Genomic DNA, 16825 nt, shown 5'->3' with positions numbered 1-16825 from the left:
GTCACGTTTATCGCCATATGCTTTTGATTAAGTGTACCAAGTTAACATGCATTCCATATGAAGTCTCAGATATGTCTTAAGTTTCATGTGTAAGTAGGGAAACATATTGTTCGGTTTAAATAAACTCAAAAATTTGGTTCATATGAGTAAACAGCATATTGGTTGCAGTAGCAAGGGAACCACTTGTCTGACATGCATATTGTGTGTAAAGTATGGTACTCAACGTTTATTGGATGCCCAGGAAGTGGATCAAAAAAAAAATTTGATCAGACAATCCGGAAGTTTACCTATTTCCGGCTATTTTTTTGGCAAATCGAATCCTGATTTACTGACTTCTACTGCAGTAGAATGCACACCACAGAACCTTTGGACCATTGTAATTGATCTAACGTGGAATTTGAAAAAAGCGTCGCTTATGCAAATAAGTATGATGATCCCACGATGTTCCTTAAACGTTATTCACGGACGCTACTTCACACACATCGACTTCAAAAAACTGAACAGCTGTCGCGGACTCGTGGTAGGGAAGTCCCCATGCGAATGTTACGTCACAGTTTTGTGATTGTGTTTTTGTCGACAATGGAATAACTGCTTTGATATTTTTTGTGTTTGCAACCTTGGGCTCAGTTCAGTTAGGAAACGACTCTTTGTCCTTTTCAAAATTTCGTCATAACAAGCGAAAAAGTCATTTAAACCCAATTAATAGTACAGTATATAACGTTGTCATAAAGTTTGTTGCCTTAAATTAATACGATGAGTATTATTATGAAAAGATTATGTGTAATGAAAAGTAGAATAAAAACATCTTGTAATTATATTAAAAAGAGAAAAAAGGAAGTACTTCTAAATGATTGTTTAACTTTTAATTCTTGAAATCATTTGAAAAAAATGCATAGTAATGGTAATTGATGGATCTCATAGGGATTCTCCCTACTTAAATTTCCTGATTCATTTTTTAATACCACGCGCAAGAGTAGGCCAGTTGAAGGACAAATTAGCTAGCTAGTAAAAAGTATTATTTTATTAAGTTATGTTAAATATTTATTGCCATTACACGGTAAGGATTATATCACAGAAAACGTATGACAATTTTTTTTTATTGCAAGGCCCAGGGGGATACTTTTACTACGAAGTCACAGGGTATAAAGTGCAGTTTCCAATGCATGTAATCCTTACTGCTACTATTGCAACGGTCATAGCTAACACTATTGCCGATATGTAAGACAAGTTACAGCATTGTGTACAGTTTGCAGGGACCGCGTTTGCAGAGAAAAAACACGCCGATGATCTTACTCCTAAGACCATTAAAAACATCTGCCAAAAAAACTATCTTTGCGATCTTTTAATCAAAACATGAACGATCAAGAAACATACCTCAGATCAATACACGTAAGCACTCAATGCAACTTTCTCCCGACGATGTTTCTTAGTATGCGCTTAACTTGGGCCTCCACGCTCAGTAAGATCTCTATGTTTGTTCTCTTTTCGCTTAGTTTATTCTCGCTTTCACCCATGTCAGAGATTAACCCAAAAATAGCATATGCGCATGTACGCGAAGTAATCAAATTGCACAATTTAACACAAAATGACGTTTAATCACAAAGTTTTGCTGCAAGTTCAGAGATACAGCAGGTTTCTTTAAACTTAACAATCACAGCAATGATCGACCAAAATGAAAAATGCAATTACTGTCTTTAAATGCAAGCTGCTAAAACAAAGAACAAATCATAAAAAACAATGTTACACCACTAAGCAGCGACCATTTAAGTATGTGAAAATTCAATCTCGAAGGCAATATGAACTATTAGGAATGCTGTAGTTACATTGGAATGTTGTGTGTAGTAATACATATGACAAACGATGTTTAAAGAAAATTTAAACCTTGGCGTTTGCTTCGTTCACCCACTTCAGTATATGTTTCACCTCAAACTCTCTGGCCTGCAAGGTATGCTTTAATTATTGTTAAGAAACAAACTTACAGTAAGAGTTATTCCTAACCCCAACATCCATAAACCTGCCTTTTGACAAAAAACTTTTTTCCATGCAATGACCCCATTATTTTTCCATTTTGTCACACCCAGCAGTTATTTAACAATGTGAAAAAACAAAGGAGTTTGGATGAACGATGTCAGACTTTATATTTTGGAAGGTATTTTTGATGCTTGTCATCAATTGTAAATACATACCAGTATGACAGACTGTGGGTCCTTAGGGTTGCTGTGCCTTAAATCAAAGTGATGAGCTCCACCTTTTATGTATATAGAGACAACAGTATCCGACACTGAATGGAGAACACCGCCCACTTGCCAAGGGTCAAGTTCCCCATTTCTGTTTAAATTATTGCAATTGTTCAAAGATTTAATGAAAACTGGCTGCACATATTTAAGGAAATTTGAATTTTGACATTAAGCTTGTTAAATAGCTGCATTCAATTTAATTTTAGAACAAATGCTACATGAAAAAAGATACTTGGGAATGTTGATGATACTTACGAAAAAACAATGTTGCTCGTTGATTTTAAATGTCTTCCACCAAAGTTAGTGATTGCCCAGTTCTCTCGTGGAAAAATCCCATATTTTTTATGACAATCTCAAAAAAAAAATTTGAAATTTTTTTTTTTTTGAAAACAAGAAATTTACATACTTGCTGAAAAGTGCTCGAAAGTCCAGTTCTTTTTAGGAAACATGTCATGAACCCCATCTGCACAAAATGGCATCACCATATCAAAGCATGTCTGATATTCCCAAAGCCTAAAACAAACATCCAAAATGGTTAACAGTGAGCTTATTACGTAGACACAATATTGTTGTCGAACACATAACACACTTTTCAGAAATAATAATGGTGGAATAATAATTCTGATTTGAATGGTTTGATGTGTGAAACTTTTCTTAAATTGAAAACAAAAATACACAAACAAGACAAATGCTCACTCAGTTGATAGGGACGTCGTTGCAGTTGAACTAACATTAAAACATTCAGCTTGGCCAGAATAGTTGAAGAACACACCTACAGCATCTGAAACTGCGTGCATGAGTTTTATGCCAGAAAGATTTGGGGTGGCCAGGTTTTGACAAGACACCTGAAAACACAGCACATATTTATCAATGTTATAATCAAGGGGTAAAAAGGTTAAATGCAAGGTTTGGTCGTATAATTTGTGTAAGTAGCGAAACATATTGTTCGGTTTAAATAAACTCAAAAATTTGGTTCATACGAGTAAACAGCATGTTGGTTTCAATAGCATGAGAACCACTTTTCTGACATGCATATTGTGTGTAAAGTCTGGTACTCAACATTTATTGGATGCCCAGGAAGTGGATTAAGGAAATTGTTTGGGTATGGATAATCCACCATGGCCATATTACCGAATGTGTCCTTCAACCAATCTACCAATGTTGAAGCTTTTTTCAATGGCTTACATGTACGAAATGCTTCTGATACTGTTCTGAAAATAAATTTCACTTTGGCTAAATTTTGACTAAATTTAAATTGAATCAAAGTTTGCTGTGCATTGTTTTGAATAATTTAAACAAACATTAGTTGTCAAAAGTTTGTAACCAAAATTCAATATCAAGTTTATAGTGATATTTAGTGATTACAGGTTTAAGTAAATATAACTCAGTGTCTTGTTGTAAATCAGTTGTAAATGAAGCATAAACTTACTTTAGGCCATTAGGCTGTTTGGCAGTGTCATAAATGACTTTCCACACATTACGGATGTTATTGACACACTGCTTTCCATTCGTGACCCTCGCAAAGTCTTTCATGACAACGGCATTAAACGCTTCACAGTTAACATGCCCTGGAAAATAATTTACTGGAGCTGATGCAGCGATGGCCCTGTAAAGCAATTAAATCATCAGTTTTGTTTAGAAACTTTAACTTATAGTCCTATGACTTGCAACAAAAAGTATTTAAATTGATTTTACATCAGAGTTTATACAAATTGATTTTAACACTTCAAAATTGTTGATTTTGACTTCATAGTTTGAATATCAGTTAATATTTTTTTAAATGTAGGTTTCTCTCAATGAATAACAATTTTAGGCACAATAGATTATCACACACCCATCCACCAAGTGCCCATATTTAATTCTCATCCACGCAGCCAGCATGCCTCCATAAGATCCTCCGAATGCAATGACAGGGTTCTTCCCATTGCCAACAGTAGATTTTATATGTGTCAAAAGCACAGCATAATCTGCCATCGCTTGGTCCACAGTCAGTTGGGCAAAGTTTGAGGCTTGGCTCTAAAATTGCAAATATTACAAAAAACAGTTACATGGTTGAAAGCAAATAAACCCCTTGCCTTTTGGCAATTGATGTTTCACTTACATGAGTAACATGCCCAAATTCCATTGGCTTTGACTTTCCGTAATATCGATGCTCAGCAAAAATGATAAATGCTTTAAACGGAGGTGCAATATCCCACATAAAACCCTAAAAAAAGCATATTTTATGACATATAATGGAAGGCGAGGTTTAATAAAATAATAAAACACAAACTGATATGCGTTGTAAGGTGGTAGTCTAAATTAATTAGTAAGATTTTTAATTTGGATTCTAGTTATTCACAATGTACATGTATATACTATGTTCTGATTTCTAACTTTTCAAAATTGGTAATTTTCAAAAACATTTAATTTTGTTATGAAGTAGTAGATATACATACAGTATTGTTGATAAACATTTCAATGGCGCCTTCATTTCCTGGGTAAAAGAAAATTGGTCCATCCCCATCAAAATATTCATCAGAAACAAAATACCGCTGCTGAAAAGTGGTTTGAATGGTTGGGTTGTAATGATCCAGCTAAAACATGAAACAAATTGTTAAATTCCTTCACTTTTGTTAGTACACACAATTATTGATATATTTAGGATGTATTCAGATAACAAGAGCAGAAGGTTTGTAATTTGCGTGAAGGATAATTTTGACGAGCAGATCGGGAAATAGTTTTATTGCAATAATACTTTAGTTAATTTTGCACAGCTCATTAGAATCTCACCTTTTGCTCAAACAAAAACTGCTTGGGATACACATATTTATCGTTACTAACGATCTTGTATCCACTGCATAGCAAATATGACACAAGCAAAATTGCCACTTTTAAATAAATAATTTGAAATTGCATGTTTGACAAGGTCCTAGTGTTGTCTGTGGATGCACATTATAAATCATATCAGCATAATTATGTTAATTTATTTAAACTACTTTCTTATTGTAAATGTCTAGTTGCACAAATAAGCACATGCGTCGTTTCCTACCTTCCTGAAATGTCCTGATAAGCCTGAGAAAAAATCAAGATAGGTTGTCTATACACCATTGCTGCGCTGCTGGACTTATGGCAACAGGGTAAATTGTCACGTTTATCGCCATATGCTTTTGATCAAGTGTGCCAAGTTAACATGAGATGTCTTAACTTTCAAACAATCCGGAAGTGTACCTCGACTCCCGATTTACCGACTTGCGACTTCTACTGCACACCACAGAGCCTTTGGACCATTATAATTGATCTAACGTGAAATTTGAAAAAAGCGTCGACTATGCAAATAGGTATGATGATCCCACGATGTTCCTTAAACGTTATTCACGGACGCTACTTCACACACATCGACTTCAAAAAAACAACTGAACAGCTGTCGCGGTAGGGAAGTCCCCATGCGAATGTTACGTCACAGTTTTGTGATTGTGTTTTTTTCGACAATGGAATAACTGCTTTGATATTTTTCGTGTTTGCAGCCTTGGGCTCAGTTTAGTTAGGAAACGACTCTTTGTCCTTTTTAAAATTTCGGCATAACAAGCGAAAAAGTCATTTTAACCCAATTAAGAGTACAGTATATAACGTTGTCATAAAGTTTGATGCCTTAAATTGATACGATGAGTATAATCATGAAAAGATTATGGATGATGAAAAGTAGAATAAAAACATCTTGTAATTATATTAAAAAGAGAAAAAAGGAAGTACTTCTAAATGATTGTTTAACTTTTAATTTTTGAAATCATTTTTAAAAAATGTATAGTCATGGTAATTGATGGATCTCATAGGGATTCTCCCTACTTACATTTCCTGATTAATTTTTTATTACCACGCGCAAGAGTAGCCCAGTTGGAGGACAGATTAGCTAGATAGTATAAAGTATTATTTTATTAAGCTTGTGAGGCATTTATTGCAAATACACGAAGAGGATTATATCACAGAAAACGTTTGACAATTTTTGTATTGCAAGGCTCAGGGGACACTTTTACTACAAGTCACAGGGTACAAAGTGCAGTTTCAATGCCTGTAATCCCTACTATTGCAACGGTTACAGCTAACACTATTGCCGATATATAAGAAAAGTTACAGCATTGCGTACAGTTCAGGGATACAGCAGGTTTTTTTAAACTCAACAATCACAGAAATGTTAAACCAAAATGATAAATGCAGTTCAGCACAAAAACTCTCAATTATTGCTTATGCAAGCTGTTAAAACAAAGTACAAATCATAAAATTCAATGTTATACCACTCGGATCATCCTAGTTCGTTAAAACTTCAATCTCTAAGGCAATATGAACCATTAGGAATGCTGTAGTTACGTTGGAATGTTGTGTGTAGTAATATATATGACAAACAATGTTTAAAGAAAATTTAAACCTTGGCCTTTGCTTCGTTCACCCACTTTAGTATATGTTTCACCTCAAACTCTCTGGCCTGCAAGGCATATGCTTTTTTCAATGTTAAGAAACAAACATACAGTAAGACCTAGTTAATTCTAACCCTGAACATCCACAAACCTGCCTTTTGACAAAAGAAACAGATTTTTTCCATGCAATGACCCCATTATTTTACAATTTTGTCACACCCAGCAGTTATTTAACAATGTGAAAAAACAAAGGAGTTTGGATGAATGATGTCAGACTTTATATTTTGGAAGGTATTTTTGGTGCTTGCCATCAATTGTAAATACATACCAATATGACAGACTGTGGGTCCTTAGGGTTGCTGTGCCTTAAATCAAAGTGATGAGCTCCACCTTTTATGTATATAGATACAACAGTATCCGACACTGAATGGAGAACACCGCCCACTTGCCAAGGGTCAAGTTCCCCATTTCTGTATATTTTATTGTAACTTTCAGTTGTTTAATGAAACCTGGCTGCACATATTTAGGAACATTTAAAATTTTGATAAGAGCTGCATTAAATTAAATTTTTGAACAAATGCTCCATGAAAAAAGATACTTGGTAATGTTGGTCTTACTTACGAAAAAACAATGTTGCTTGTTGATTTTAAATGTCTTCCACCAAAATTAGTAATTGCCCAGTTTTTTCGTGGAGAAATCCCATACTTTTTATGACAATCTTGGAAAATCGATTTAAAATCAGGCAATTTTACAGAAGGGGGGAATTTACATACTTGCTGAAAAGTGCCTAAAAATCCAATTCTTTTTTGTAAACATGTCATGCACTCCATCTGCACAAAATGGCATCACCATATCAAAGCATTTCTGATATTCCATAAGCCTAAAACAAAACATCCGAAACAGTACATGTGTAAACTTTGGGATGGCGAAATCACCTGTGAACTTAGACATTAGGTATTCACAGGTGATTTTGCTTGTGAGACAAACACTTACTCAGTTGATAGGTTTGTCATTAAACTAACATTAAAACATTCAGCTTGGCCAGAATAGTTGAAGAACACACCAACTGCATCTGAAACTGCGTGCATGAGTTTTATGCCAGAAAGATTTGGGGTGGCCAGGTTTTGACAAGACACCTGAAAACACAGAACATATTTATCAATGTTATAATCAAGGGGTAAAAAGGTTAAATGCAAGTTTTTTTAGTATAATTTGTGTAAGTAGGGCAACATATTGTTCGTTTTAAATAAACTCAAAAATTTGGTTCATATGAGTAAACAGCATGTTGGTTACAGTAGCAAGGGAACCACTTAATTGTCTGACATGCATATTGTGTGTAAAGTCTGGTACTCAACGTTTATTGGATGCCCAGGAAGTGGATAAAGGAAATTGTTTGGGTATGGATAATCCACCATAGCCATATTACCGAATGTGTCCTCTAACCAATCTACCAATGTTGAAGCTTTTTTCAATGGCTTACATGTACGAAATGCTTCTGATACTGTTCTGAAAATAAATTTCATTTTTGCACTCCTTGTTTTGACAAAATTTGAATTAAATTTTGCTGTGCTTTGTTTCAAATAATTTAAACAAACCTTGGTTGTCATAAGTTTGTAACCAAAATTCAATATAAATGTTCCATTACTATTAATGTGATATTTACAAATGACAGGTTAAAAAACATGAATTTACTTTATTGTTGTAAATGAAGCATTACACTGAACTTACTTTAGGCCATTAGGTTGTTTGCCAGTGTAATGAATGACTTTCCACACATTACGGATGTTGTTGACACACTGCTTTCCATTCGTGACCCTCGCAAAGTCTTTCATAACAACGGCATTAAACGCTTCACAGTTAACATGCCCTGGAAAATAATTTACAGGAGCTGATGCAGCGATGGCCCTGAAAAGCAATTAAATCATCAGTTTTATGTAGTTTTTTCTCAATGAACACCAAAATTTTAGGCACAATAGATTATCACACACCCATCCACCAAGTGCCCATATTTAATTCTCATCCAAGCAGCCAACTGGCCTCCATAAGATCCTCCAAATGCAATGACAGGGTTCATCCCATTGCCAACAGTAGATTTTATATGTGTCAACAGCACAGCATAATCCGCCATTGCTTGGTCCACAGTCAGTTGGGCAAATTTTGAGGCTTGGCTCTAAAATTGCAAATATTACAAAAACCAGTTGCACGGTTGAAAGCAAATAAACCCCATGCCTTTGGCAATTGATGTTTTACTTACATGAGTAACATGCTCAAATTTCATTGGCTTTGACTTTCCGTAATATCGATGCTCAGCAAAAATGACAAAAGCTTTAAACAGAGGTGCAATATCCCACATAAAACCCTAAAAAACTGCAAATTTTATGATATATAATGGAAGGCAAGCTTTAATAAAATAATAAAACACAAACTCTGTGCATAAGGTGGTAGTCTGAATTAAATAGTAAGATTTTTAATTTTGATTGTAGTTATTCACAACATAACTGTATATACTATGTTCTGTTTTCTAACTTTTAAAAAGTGGTAATTTTCAAAAACATTTAATTTTGTTATGAAGTAGTAGATATTCATACAGTGTTGTTGATGAACATTTCAATGGGTCCTTCATTTCCTGGGTAAAAGAAAATTGGTCCATCCCCATCAAAATATTCATCAGAAACAAAATACCGCTGCTGAAAAGTGGTTTGAATGGTTGGGTTGTAATGATCCAGCTAAACCAAAACAAATTCCATTGTTAATAATTTTGTTTTCATGTTATTGAAATACACAATTATTAATATTTTTAGGATGTATTCAGATCAGAAAGTTAGCAATTTGTGTGAAGAATTGTTTTGACAAACAGATCAGAAAATAATTTTTCTGTAATAATCATAGGCGTATCCAGGGGGGTGCTTCTAAAATTTCTAAAAAATACAACTATGTGCCGCTATGTGCAACTATGTGTCGCTATGTGGAGCTACGTGGAGTTATGTGCAACTATGTGAAGCTATGTGTTGCTATGTGGAGCTACGTGGAGCTATGTGCAACTATGTGGAGCTATGTGCAACTATGTGGAGGTGGAGCTATGTGTGACTATATGTGGAGCTATGTGTAACTATGTGGAGCTATGTGTAACTAAGTGCAACTATGTGTCGCTATGTGATTGACCCAAACCACCTGCAACATATTATCCAAAACAACCATGAGGCGAAAAGTATTGAAAATATGTCAAAGTAACGTTATGTACGCCTTGGTTATGGTATGTCTTCCAATGCGTTTATAAACCGCCTTTCACCAAGGTTACTCAATTGCCAATTAGCCCCATACACCTTTCCATGCAAAATAGCTTGCAAACACTAGTATTGAAACAAATTTTTGTTCGTGATGTAACCAAATTTTTGTTCGTGATATAACCAAATACACACTGTTGCAGCGATGACACAATAACAATGCTAAGGAGAACAATACAAGACAATGCCAAAATAAAGACTACTGTTCATTAACAAAACTAGGCAAATATACGTTAAAGTAACAACATATACACCTGGTCTATATTGCATAAAACAGGGGTCGCCAAACACTTTTTACCAAGCGCCGCACACATGCAAGTATAAGGACGATCGGAGGGCGGGCAACTGTTTAAAACTGTTTTCTTGTATACAGGGAATTCAAAGCAATAATTCCAAATGTAAAACGCAGTGACGTATAGAGTAAAACCAAGATTTAACGTGCAGTATTCAATCATATTTCTTGCTTTGGGCGTCTAAGCTTTGTGAGCCTTGATGACCTATGGCACATAGCTCTACATACTTGCATATAGCTTCACAAAGTTGCACATAGCTCCATGTAGCGACACATAGCTTCACATAGTTGCACATAGCGACACATAGCTTCATATAGTTGCACATAGCTCCACATGGTTGCACATAGCTCCACATAGTTGCACATAGCGACACATAGCTTCACATAGTTGCACATAGCTCCACATAGTTGCGCATAGCGACACATAGCTTCACATAGTTGCACATAGCGACACATAGCTCCACATAGTTGCACATAGCTCCACATTGTTGCACATAGCGACACATAGCTTCACATAGTTGCACATAGCGACACATAGCTTCACATAGTTGCACATAGCTTCACATAGTTGCACATAGCTCCACATAGTTGCGCATAGCGACACATAGCTTCACATAGTTGCACATAGCGCCACATAGCTCCACATAGTTGCACATAGCTCCACATTGTTGCACATAGCGACACATAGCTTCACATAGTTGCACATAGCGACACATAGCTTCACATAGTTGCACATAGCGACACATAGCTTCACATAGTTGCACGAGCGCATTTTAGAAGGACCGTATCCAGGGGGTTCCGGACCGAATTTGTAGGCCTATGTTTTCTTGATAACGTAAGTCCACATTTGATCCCTTTTGGTTACAAATACATTCAAGCCTTTCTTTCAAAGTAGTAGCAATAAATCTACGCACAAGCACTACCGCAAAAACTCGCATCGAGTGTTCCATAGCGTCACGCAATTGCGCAAGCAAGGAATCACCGTTCGTATTTTGCAATGCATGTATAAAATAAATATATATAACAAATATATATTTATTTTTGCAGATTATCAATACAATTTTTGCACAACGTTTTTTATCTTTTGCACAGCTTAGAAGAACCTCACCTTTTGCTCAAACAACAGCAGCTTCGGATACACATATTTATCGTTTCTAACGATCTTGTATCCACTGCATAGTGAATATGACACAACAAGCAAAATAGCCAGTTTTAAATAACTAGTTTGAAATTGCATGTTTGACAATGTAGTTTTGTCTGTTGATGCACGTTATAAATCATATTATCCAAATTATGTTGATTTATTTAAACTACTTTCTTATTGTAAATGTTTAGTTGCACAAAACACAGGCGTCGATTATTCCTATCTCCCTGAAATGGCCTAAAAAAATCAGGTTAGGCTTCCTACACTGACCGACATTATTGCTGCGCTTATGACATCACAGTGAATTGTCACGTTTATCGCAAAATTCTTTTGGATAAGTGCGTCAAAGTAACACGTATTACCTTCCGGAGTTTACCTATTTCCGGCTAATTTTTTGGACAAATCGACACCGGATTTGCCGAGTTCCACTGTACATCACACAACCTTTTGATCAAAATATCATCGCATAGGCAAATCAGTTTGATGACCCAACGATGCTCCTAATAAACATTATTTACGCAATCTACTTCACACATTGCGACTTGAAAGAAACTAAACAATAGCAGCGGTAGAGAAATACGGATGTTACGTCACAGTTTTGTAATTGTGTTTTTTTTGCGATCATGGAGTATAACTGCTTTGATATATTTCGTGTTTGCAGCCTTGGTCTCAGTTTAGTTAGGAAACGACTCTTTGTCGGGTGCCTGACTCGATAACCTTTATGGTTTTATCGGTGCCCATGCCATTTCATTTTCTTGTATATTGTTCGTCGCGTAGTTGCTTTTCTCGCAAAATAAACATGATTTGATTTTGATTTGATTTGATTTGTCCTTTTCAAAAATTTCGTCACAACAAGCGGAAAAGTCATTTTTACACAATTACTTTCAAAATGCATGTAAAACACACAGATTAAAAAAACAAGTCCTATACATCATTCATTTTCGTAAAGAGTACCGCGGTATGTAACGTTGTCATAAAGTTTGAATTAAATACGATGAGTATTATTATGAAAAGAATACGGGTAATGTAAAAAGAAAAACAAAACACCTTGCATTACATTAAAAATATAATGAAAGAGAAAACGTCTGCGCAAGTGCTGCTAAATGATTGTTTAAATTTTATTTCCCAAAAATCATTGAAAAAAGTGCAAAGTCATGGTATTTGTTTGGCACACATAGGGAATGTCCCCACTTAAATATCCTGATTAATTTTTTATTACCACGCGCAAGAGTAGGTCAGTTGGAGGACGAATTAGCTAGTTTTATTAAAGTATTATTTTTTTTAAAGTAGAAGGGAAAACTGACACAAAACTTATGACAGATTTTTTTGTATTGCCAGGCCCTGGGGAAACTTTACGAAGTCAAGTGACAGGATGAAGGGCAGTTTCCAAAGCATTCATCGTTCGGACAATCGGACTTCTCGTTAACAATGGGTCTGACGTCACAATGCAGTAGGCAAAGATTGGCTATAAATGCCATTGGTTTAGATAGGATTTATTTACTAAACCGCGTGTAGCGCAGTCCCAAACTCTTTTCTGGGAAAAATTTTACTTTTAGCCAATGCAGAAACTGTCGAAGAAGTATATTACGCAACTTGGCTGTTGTGTGCGTTTTTACGATGTCAGAATAAGTCTTAATCATGTTGAAACTGACAGCAGAAGGACACTAAAGCTTATCTGTTATGTTTATTGTCAGTGTGTAAAATTAAGTTCGGAAAATTTCGTAAATTTAATAATCTTTTGCAGAACTTTCTAAAGTTAGCCTACCTTAAAAGAGAAATATAAAAACAGGTTTATAATTTGATCTAAACCAATGCATTTTCCATCAATCTTTACCTGCAGCATTGTGACATCAGTTGTATTATTGACCCGAAGTCGGAACCATGAATGGGCTATAATCCCTACTACCTTGTTGGTAGCCTGTGTTGCTTTCGTACTGCAACAAAAATATAACTCTATGAGTTGTTAACAAATGATAACATTGTTACAATAATTGTGGTAAAATTAATAAAGCCAGTTTTGGAAATAGCAAAAGTCATTTATTAACATCGAGATTGACTTCAAGTGATAAATTTGTTTTTGAAAGAAGTTTTGCTTAGTTTTTGTACATTCTTCTGTTAATCCACCTGCAACAGTGTGAATGTTCCGTTAAACTTTTTGTAAATTAGTTTCCAAATGCATAACATGTAGTCACATTTTCATCACTCCAATTTTGCAACAAAAGTACACACACTTAATAACAGTGGTACTCAACCAGGGGTCCCTGTTGGGTTCTAATCTGAGGTCGTTGAAAGGGATCGACCAGGACAAAAAGGTTGAGAACCAATGGTTTATAAAACAGTATAGTAAATTATGTATGTTGTGCATTGTGATATAAAATTATGACGTTGGATGGGGGTCATTAAATAAAAGTTTCTGATCTGTGACAATGGACAAATAATTTCTCTGTTGCAGTTAGTATTATATTAAAATATATTAAAAAGGCTTTACAATGGATCCAAGCCAAAAGGTGATGTTTCATGTTGGTTCGTTGGGATCTGGGTCATCGACTCCTTCCGATGAATCTGACAATCAACAGGAGGAAAAAGATGAAAAGAGCAGCGGAAAAAGTGCTCAATCTTCCAAAAAGAATTCGAACTACAAGAAAAGGTAAAACTTTTTGTCTTTTATCACATTTCAAACCTAACCTTGTCGTGGTAGGTTTTGTATGTGATATTTGTATACATATAGTATATGTGAGACCAAACTTTAAAATGGCAAATTTTTTAAAAAGTGCAATGGATAATAAAAAATGTTATAAAATAAAAAAATGGGAGTAGTTTGTTGTCACATTGATGTAATAGCCTGCATCTTTTGTTTGAAAATATACAATATACGAGTCATTACACTAGTGAGTCGTGCCACACTATCTCTATTCCTTGTTTTTCTGGAAAAACAAAGTATCAGTTTTCATTATTTCCTGTTTTTTGCAAAGACAATTGCCTGCTCTCAAAATGTACATTCTGGTCTATCATACTGGCCAGGCAGTATCTGGTCAGACCTTAATCACTATGTTTGGTGAACTTTTTCTGTTTACTGTGAGAACAGGACATGGTTGACCAAGTAGTAGTTCAGATTAATGAAGTTATGAGTTCTTTAATGCTGTAACAATGGACACTCTAATATGAAGTGTATTTCTAGAACAAAACTCATGAAATCACTATTCAGTAAAAATTAGATTTGTGACATTGTGTTTTTTATCCAGTGCATCTTTTTTTTCACAAACCAAGCCATACAGGTGACAAAAATAGTAGAATTTCATCAGAGACTTACACAATGTGATCTGCAGTATTTCCTCAGGAGTAACTAGTAGCGCTTGGTTTTTCAATGCAAGGAAACGGGAAGTTCTGACTAGTATTGTAAAAGGTTTGCGGAAATCCATTGTTTGCGGAAGTTTTGTCAAGATTTTTGGTTCGTTCAACCTGAAAGAAAATGTTTTATTGTCGCGCAAGGGCGCTAGAGAGTCGGCGTTCGTTTGAGTTAGTTCCGTTGAAATTGAAGATATTTTGACACTCGTGCCATTGGCGGGGCTCTGCCGACCGGCTCACGTGTTTGTCCCAGAGTAACCTCCATCATTTGGCGACCTTCCCAGCATAGTAGTTCATTCAAGCAAAAATCACAGTAGCACATATGTCTGACCAGTTCGTCGAACCACATTGTCTGGCGTGGCGTCGTTCAAATATCGCGCGATCGTCTGTAGCCCCAACCTGTTGTTCAATGTTGATCGTCTGCATCCTCCCATCTGGACCTTGGTTACGTCATACTGTTCAAAGTGCGACAATGACCACGAAATCAACACGACGGAACGATAGCCTAGTTTGCTTTTTTGCTAATCTGTGATAAGAGTTGGGAACGTTTGCAAGCAAAAGGGTAAACTGTACAGAAATAAGTCGACACTTACCTGACCTCACTATGAAACCATAGATCTCCAGAACCTGATGTTTGTCTCCCATGTTTCAATACTTTTACCAAAAGTTCTTTTCCGTGCGAGTAAAGACCTTGACAACCTCACGCAGTTGTAACGTCCTTGAGTACAAGCCAATTTCTCGTCAAAGTACTTTCGACGGATGTAGCACAAATAAACATTTCTCCTGTGACATGGAGATGTTTGCTGAAGGACTCGAAGGCCACACCCCCTTGAATCTCGTGATCATGGGTTTTCATAGATGGTCAGAACTTACCGTTTCACGAAGGTATTTCTGTCTCCGTCGTTATATGACAACCAAGTTCTTCGCCAGCGTGCGTTAAAATCACCTGACTATCCGCTGCCCCAACTATCCAGTCGAATACAGCGTCTTGAATGTGTTGGAAAAAATATCCGATGAACGTCGATAAACCAGTGAACATGGTTTACGCGAATCTTGCATAATCAACCAGCAGTTTTGCCAAACAATTTGCAATTGTTTCATAAAAGAAATTGATGAGAGAACGTCTTTGTGAAGGAGACAATCAAAATAATTGCAATTATCGAACGTTAGTGGTCACCTCTCCATCGCCTCAACTAAGGTAACTGCAGTTTATTAGGCGTACGCGCCCAACCGTGACGACCACGCGACTGGGTTTACTACAGGTCATATGAACTGCAGTGTGCGGCCGTTGACTAAGCGCGGCGTAAGAAAAAAAGGGCAATACAATGATAGTGGTGATGATGGCGATAGTGAGGGCATAGCGCTGGGGTACTCTGCAAACCGTTTATGTAACTGCCGGCTGAGTATACAGGTTACTTTGGGTTAAACCTGCAATGTTATTGCAGATATCTGTTACCATTAGTTTCAGTTTCCTGTCTATGCTGCGGTGCAGCATCAGTGCTAATTTGGAGAAGAAATCTTGAGGGAAAAAAAGAAGTCGCTGTTCCACGGGCAGGTGAAACGACAGGAGTTGTAAAAAACGTGTCATGTGTTTGCTTAGGATAGAAGATGGTTGGGGTCGAAGGTGTTGTTAACCAATTTCCATTTCCTACTGCCATTTGTTTATGTCTCGTCTTCATGACGTAATAATAAGAAGTGTAATGCGGGGTTAGTATGCCGTTAAATGAATAAAGCCAAAGTCTTGGTGTTCAACCGTAACCTCACGAGTTTATTTTTCAGTAACGTTCATTGTGTTTTTTTCTGCCCGCTAATAGTCTAGTCACCTGGTATATTTTAAAAATGAACGTGGGGTAGTGTAATTGAAACATATCTCAATGTTTATTTTCTCTTAATATTAGGTTCACTTTACCGCCCAAATGTGCGACTTTTAAGAGCAGTAGCAACGTCCACCAATGGCGATGCTGCCGACTTGTTTTTCTTTTTTGTGGCCTTGGGCTCAGTTTTGCACGCTCCAGTGATCCGCTTTTTACACCTAGCTTAGGTTAAGCGTCCCACCGACGACCGCATTTACCAAGTGAACGCTCGGGGTCATATGTGGTTGTTTGGCCTATTTTGACAGAGATATATAGGTG

At 36.2% G+C, this 16825-nt stretch overlaps 2 protein-coding genes across 3 annotated transcripts; both read right to left on the bottom strand.

The window, feature by feature from the left end:
* Window positions 1-1504: 1504 nt before the first annotated feature.
* Window positions 1505-5154, bottom strand: LOC145889381 (lysosomal Pro-X carboxypeptidase-like). The gene is made up of 11 exons (XM_082980332.1): window positions 5010-5154; window positions 4676-4813; window positions 4339-4443; window positions 4072-4253; window positions 3667-3843; window positions 3298-3448; window positions 2934-3082; window positions 2644-2750; window positions 2493-2589; window positions 2187-2328; window positions 1505-1938 (listed from the first exon to the last, which is right to left on the bottom strand). Exons 1-11 carry the CDS (start codon window positions 5133-5135, stop codon window positions 1876-1878), a joined length of 1437 nt encoding a protein of 478 aa, XP_082836458.1. The 5' UTR covers window positions 5136-5154; the 3' UTR covers window positions 1505-1875.
* Window positions 5155-6169: 1015 nt separating this feature from the next.
* Window positions 6170-13507, bottom strand: LOC145888580 (lysosomal Pro-X carboxypeptidase-like). Of its 2 annotated transcripts, none has more exons than XM_082979358.1 (11): window positions 13183-13507; window positions 9217-9354; window positions 8883-8987; window positions 8617-8798; window positions 8357-8533; window positions 7984-8134; window positions 7622-7764; window positions 7402-7508; window positions 7250-7346; window positions 6957-7098; window positions 6170-6696 (listed from the first exon to the last, which is right to left on the bottom strand). In XM_082979358.1, the coding sequence occupies exons 1-11, from the start codon at window positions 13189-13191 to the stop codon at window positions 6634-6636; spliced, it is 1314 nt and encodes a 437-aa protein (XP_082835484.1). In that variant the 5' UTR covers window positions 13192-13507; the 3' UTR covers window positions 6170-6633. The 2 variants fall into 2 exon arrangements, with proteins under 2 accessions (XP_082835484.1, XP_082835483.1); XM_082979357.1 differs by lacking the exon at window positions 13183-13507 and adding an exon at window positions 10167-10228.
* Between the last annotated feature and the right edge of the window lie 3318 nt (window positions 13508-16825).

This window comes from Ascidia mentula, chromosome 2 (assembly GCF_947561715.1).
Source record: "Ascidia mentula chromosome 2, kaAscMent1.1, whole genome shotgun sequence".
Lineage (NCBI taxonomy): Eukaryota > Metazoa > Chordata > Ascidiacea > Phlebobranchia > Ascidiidae > Ascidia > Ascidia mentula.
Note: the sequence above shows the minus strand (reverse complement) of the source record. Positions and strands in the feature narration are given on the sequence as shown.

What these genes read in the sequence shown, in the direction of transcription:
- LOC145889381 (XM_082980332.1), bottom strand. Translation starts at nt 5,135, where the DNA reads ATGCAATTTCAAATTATTTATTTAAAAGTGGCAATTTTGCTTGTGTCA. An exon ending in AAATGTTTATCAACAATACT is followed by an intron (nt 4,444 to 4,675) that starts GTATGTATATCT and finishes TGCTTTTTTTAG; the next exon opens with GGTTTTATGTGGGATATTGC. An exon ending in TTCCTGGGCATCCAATAAAT is followed by an intron (nt 3,083 to 3,297) that starts GTTGAGTACCAG and finishes CTGTGTTTTCAG; the next exon opens with GTGTCTTGTCAAAACCTGGC.
- LOC145888580 (XM_082979357.1), bottom strand. Translation starts at nt 10,226, where the DNA reads ATGTGTGCGGCGCTTGGTAAAAAGTGTTTGGCGACCCCTGTTTTATGC. An exon ending in TATGGGCACTTGGTGGATGG is followed by an intron (nt 8,534 to 8,616) that starts GTGTGTGATAAT and finishes ATTGCTTTTCAG; the next exon opens with GGCCATCGCTGCATCAGCTC. An exon ending in ATGACAAACCTATCAACTGA is followed by an intron (nt 7,509 to 7,621) that starts GTAAGTGTTTGT and finishes GTTTTGTTTTAG; the next exon opens with GCTTATGGAATATCAGAAAT.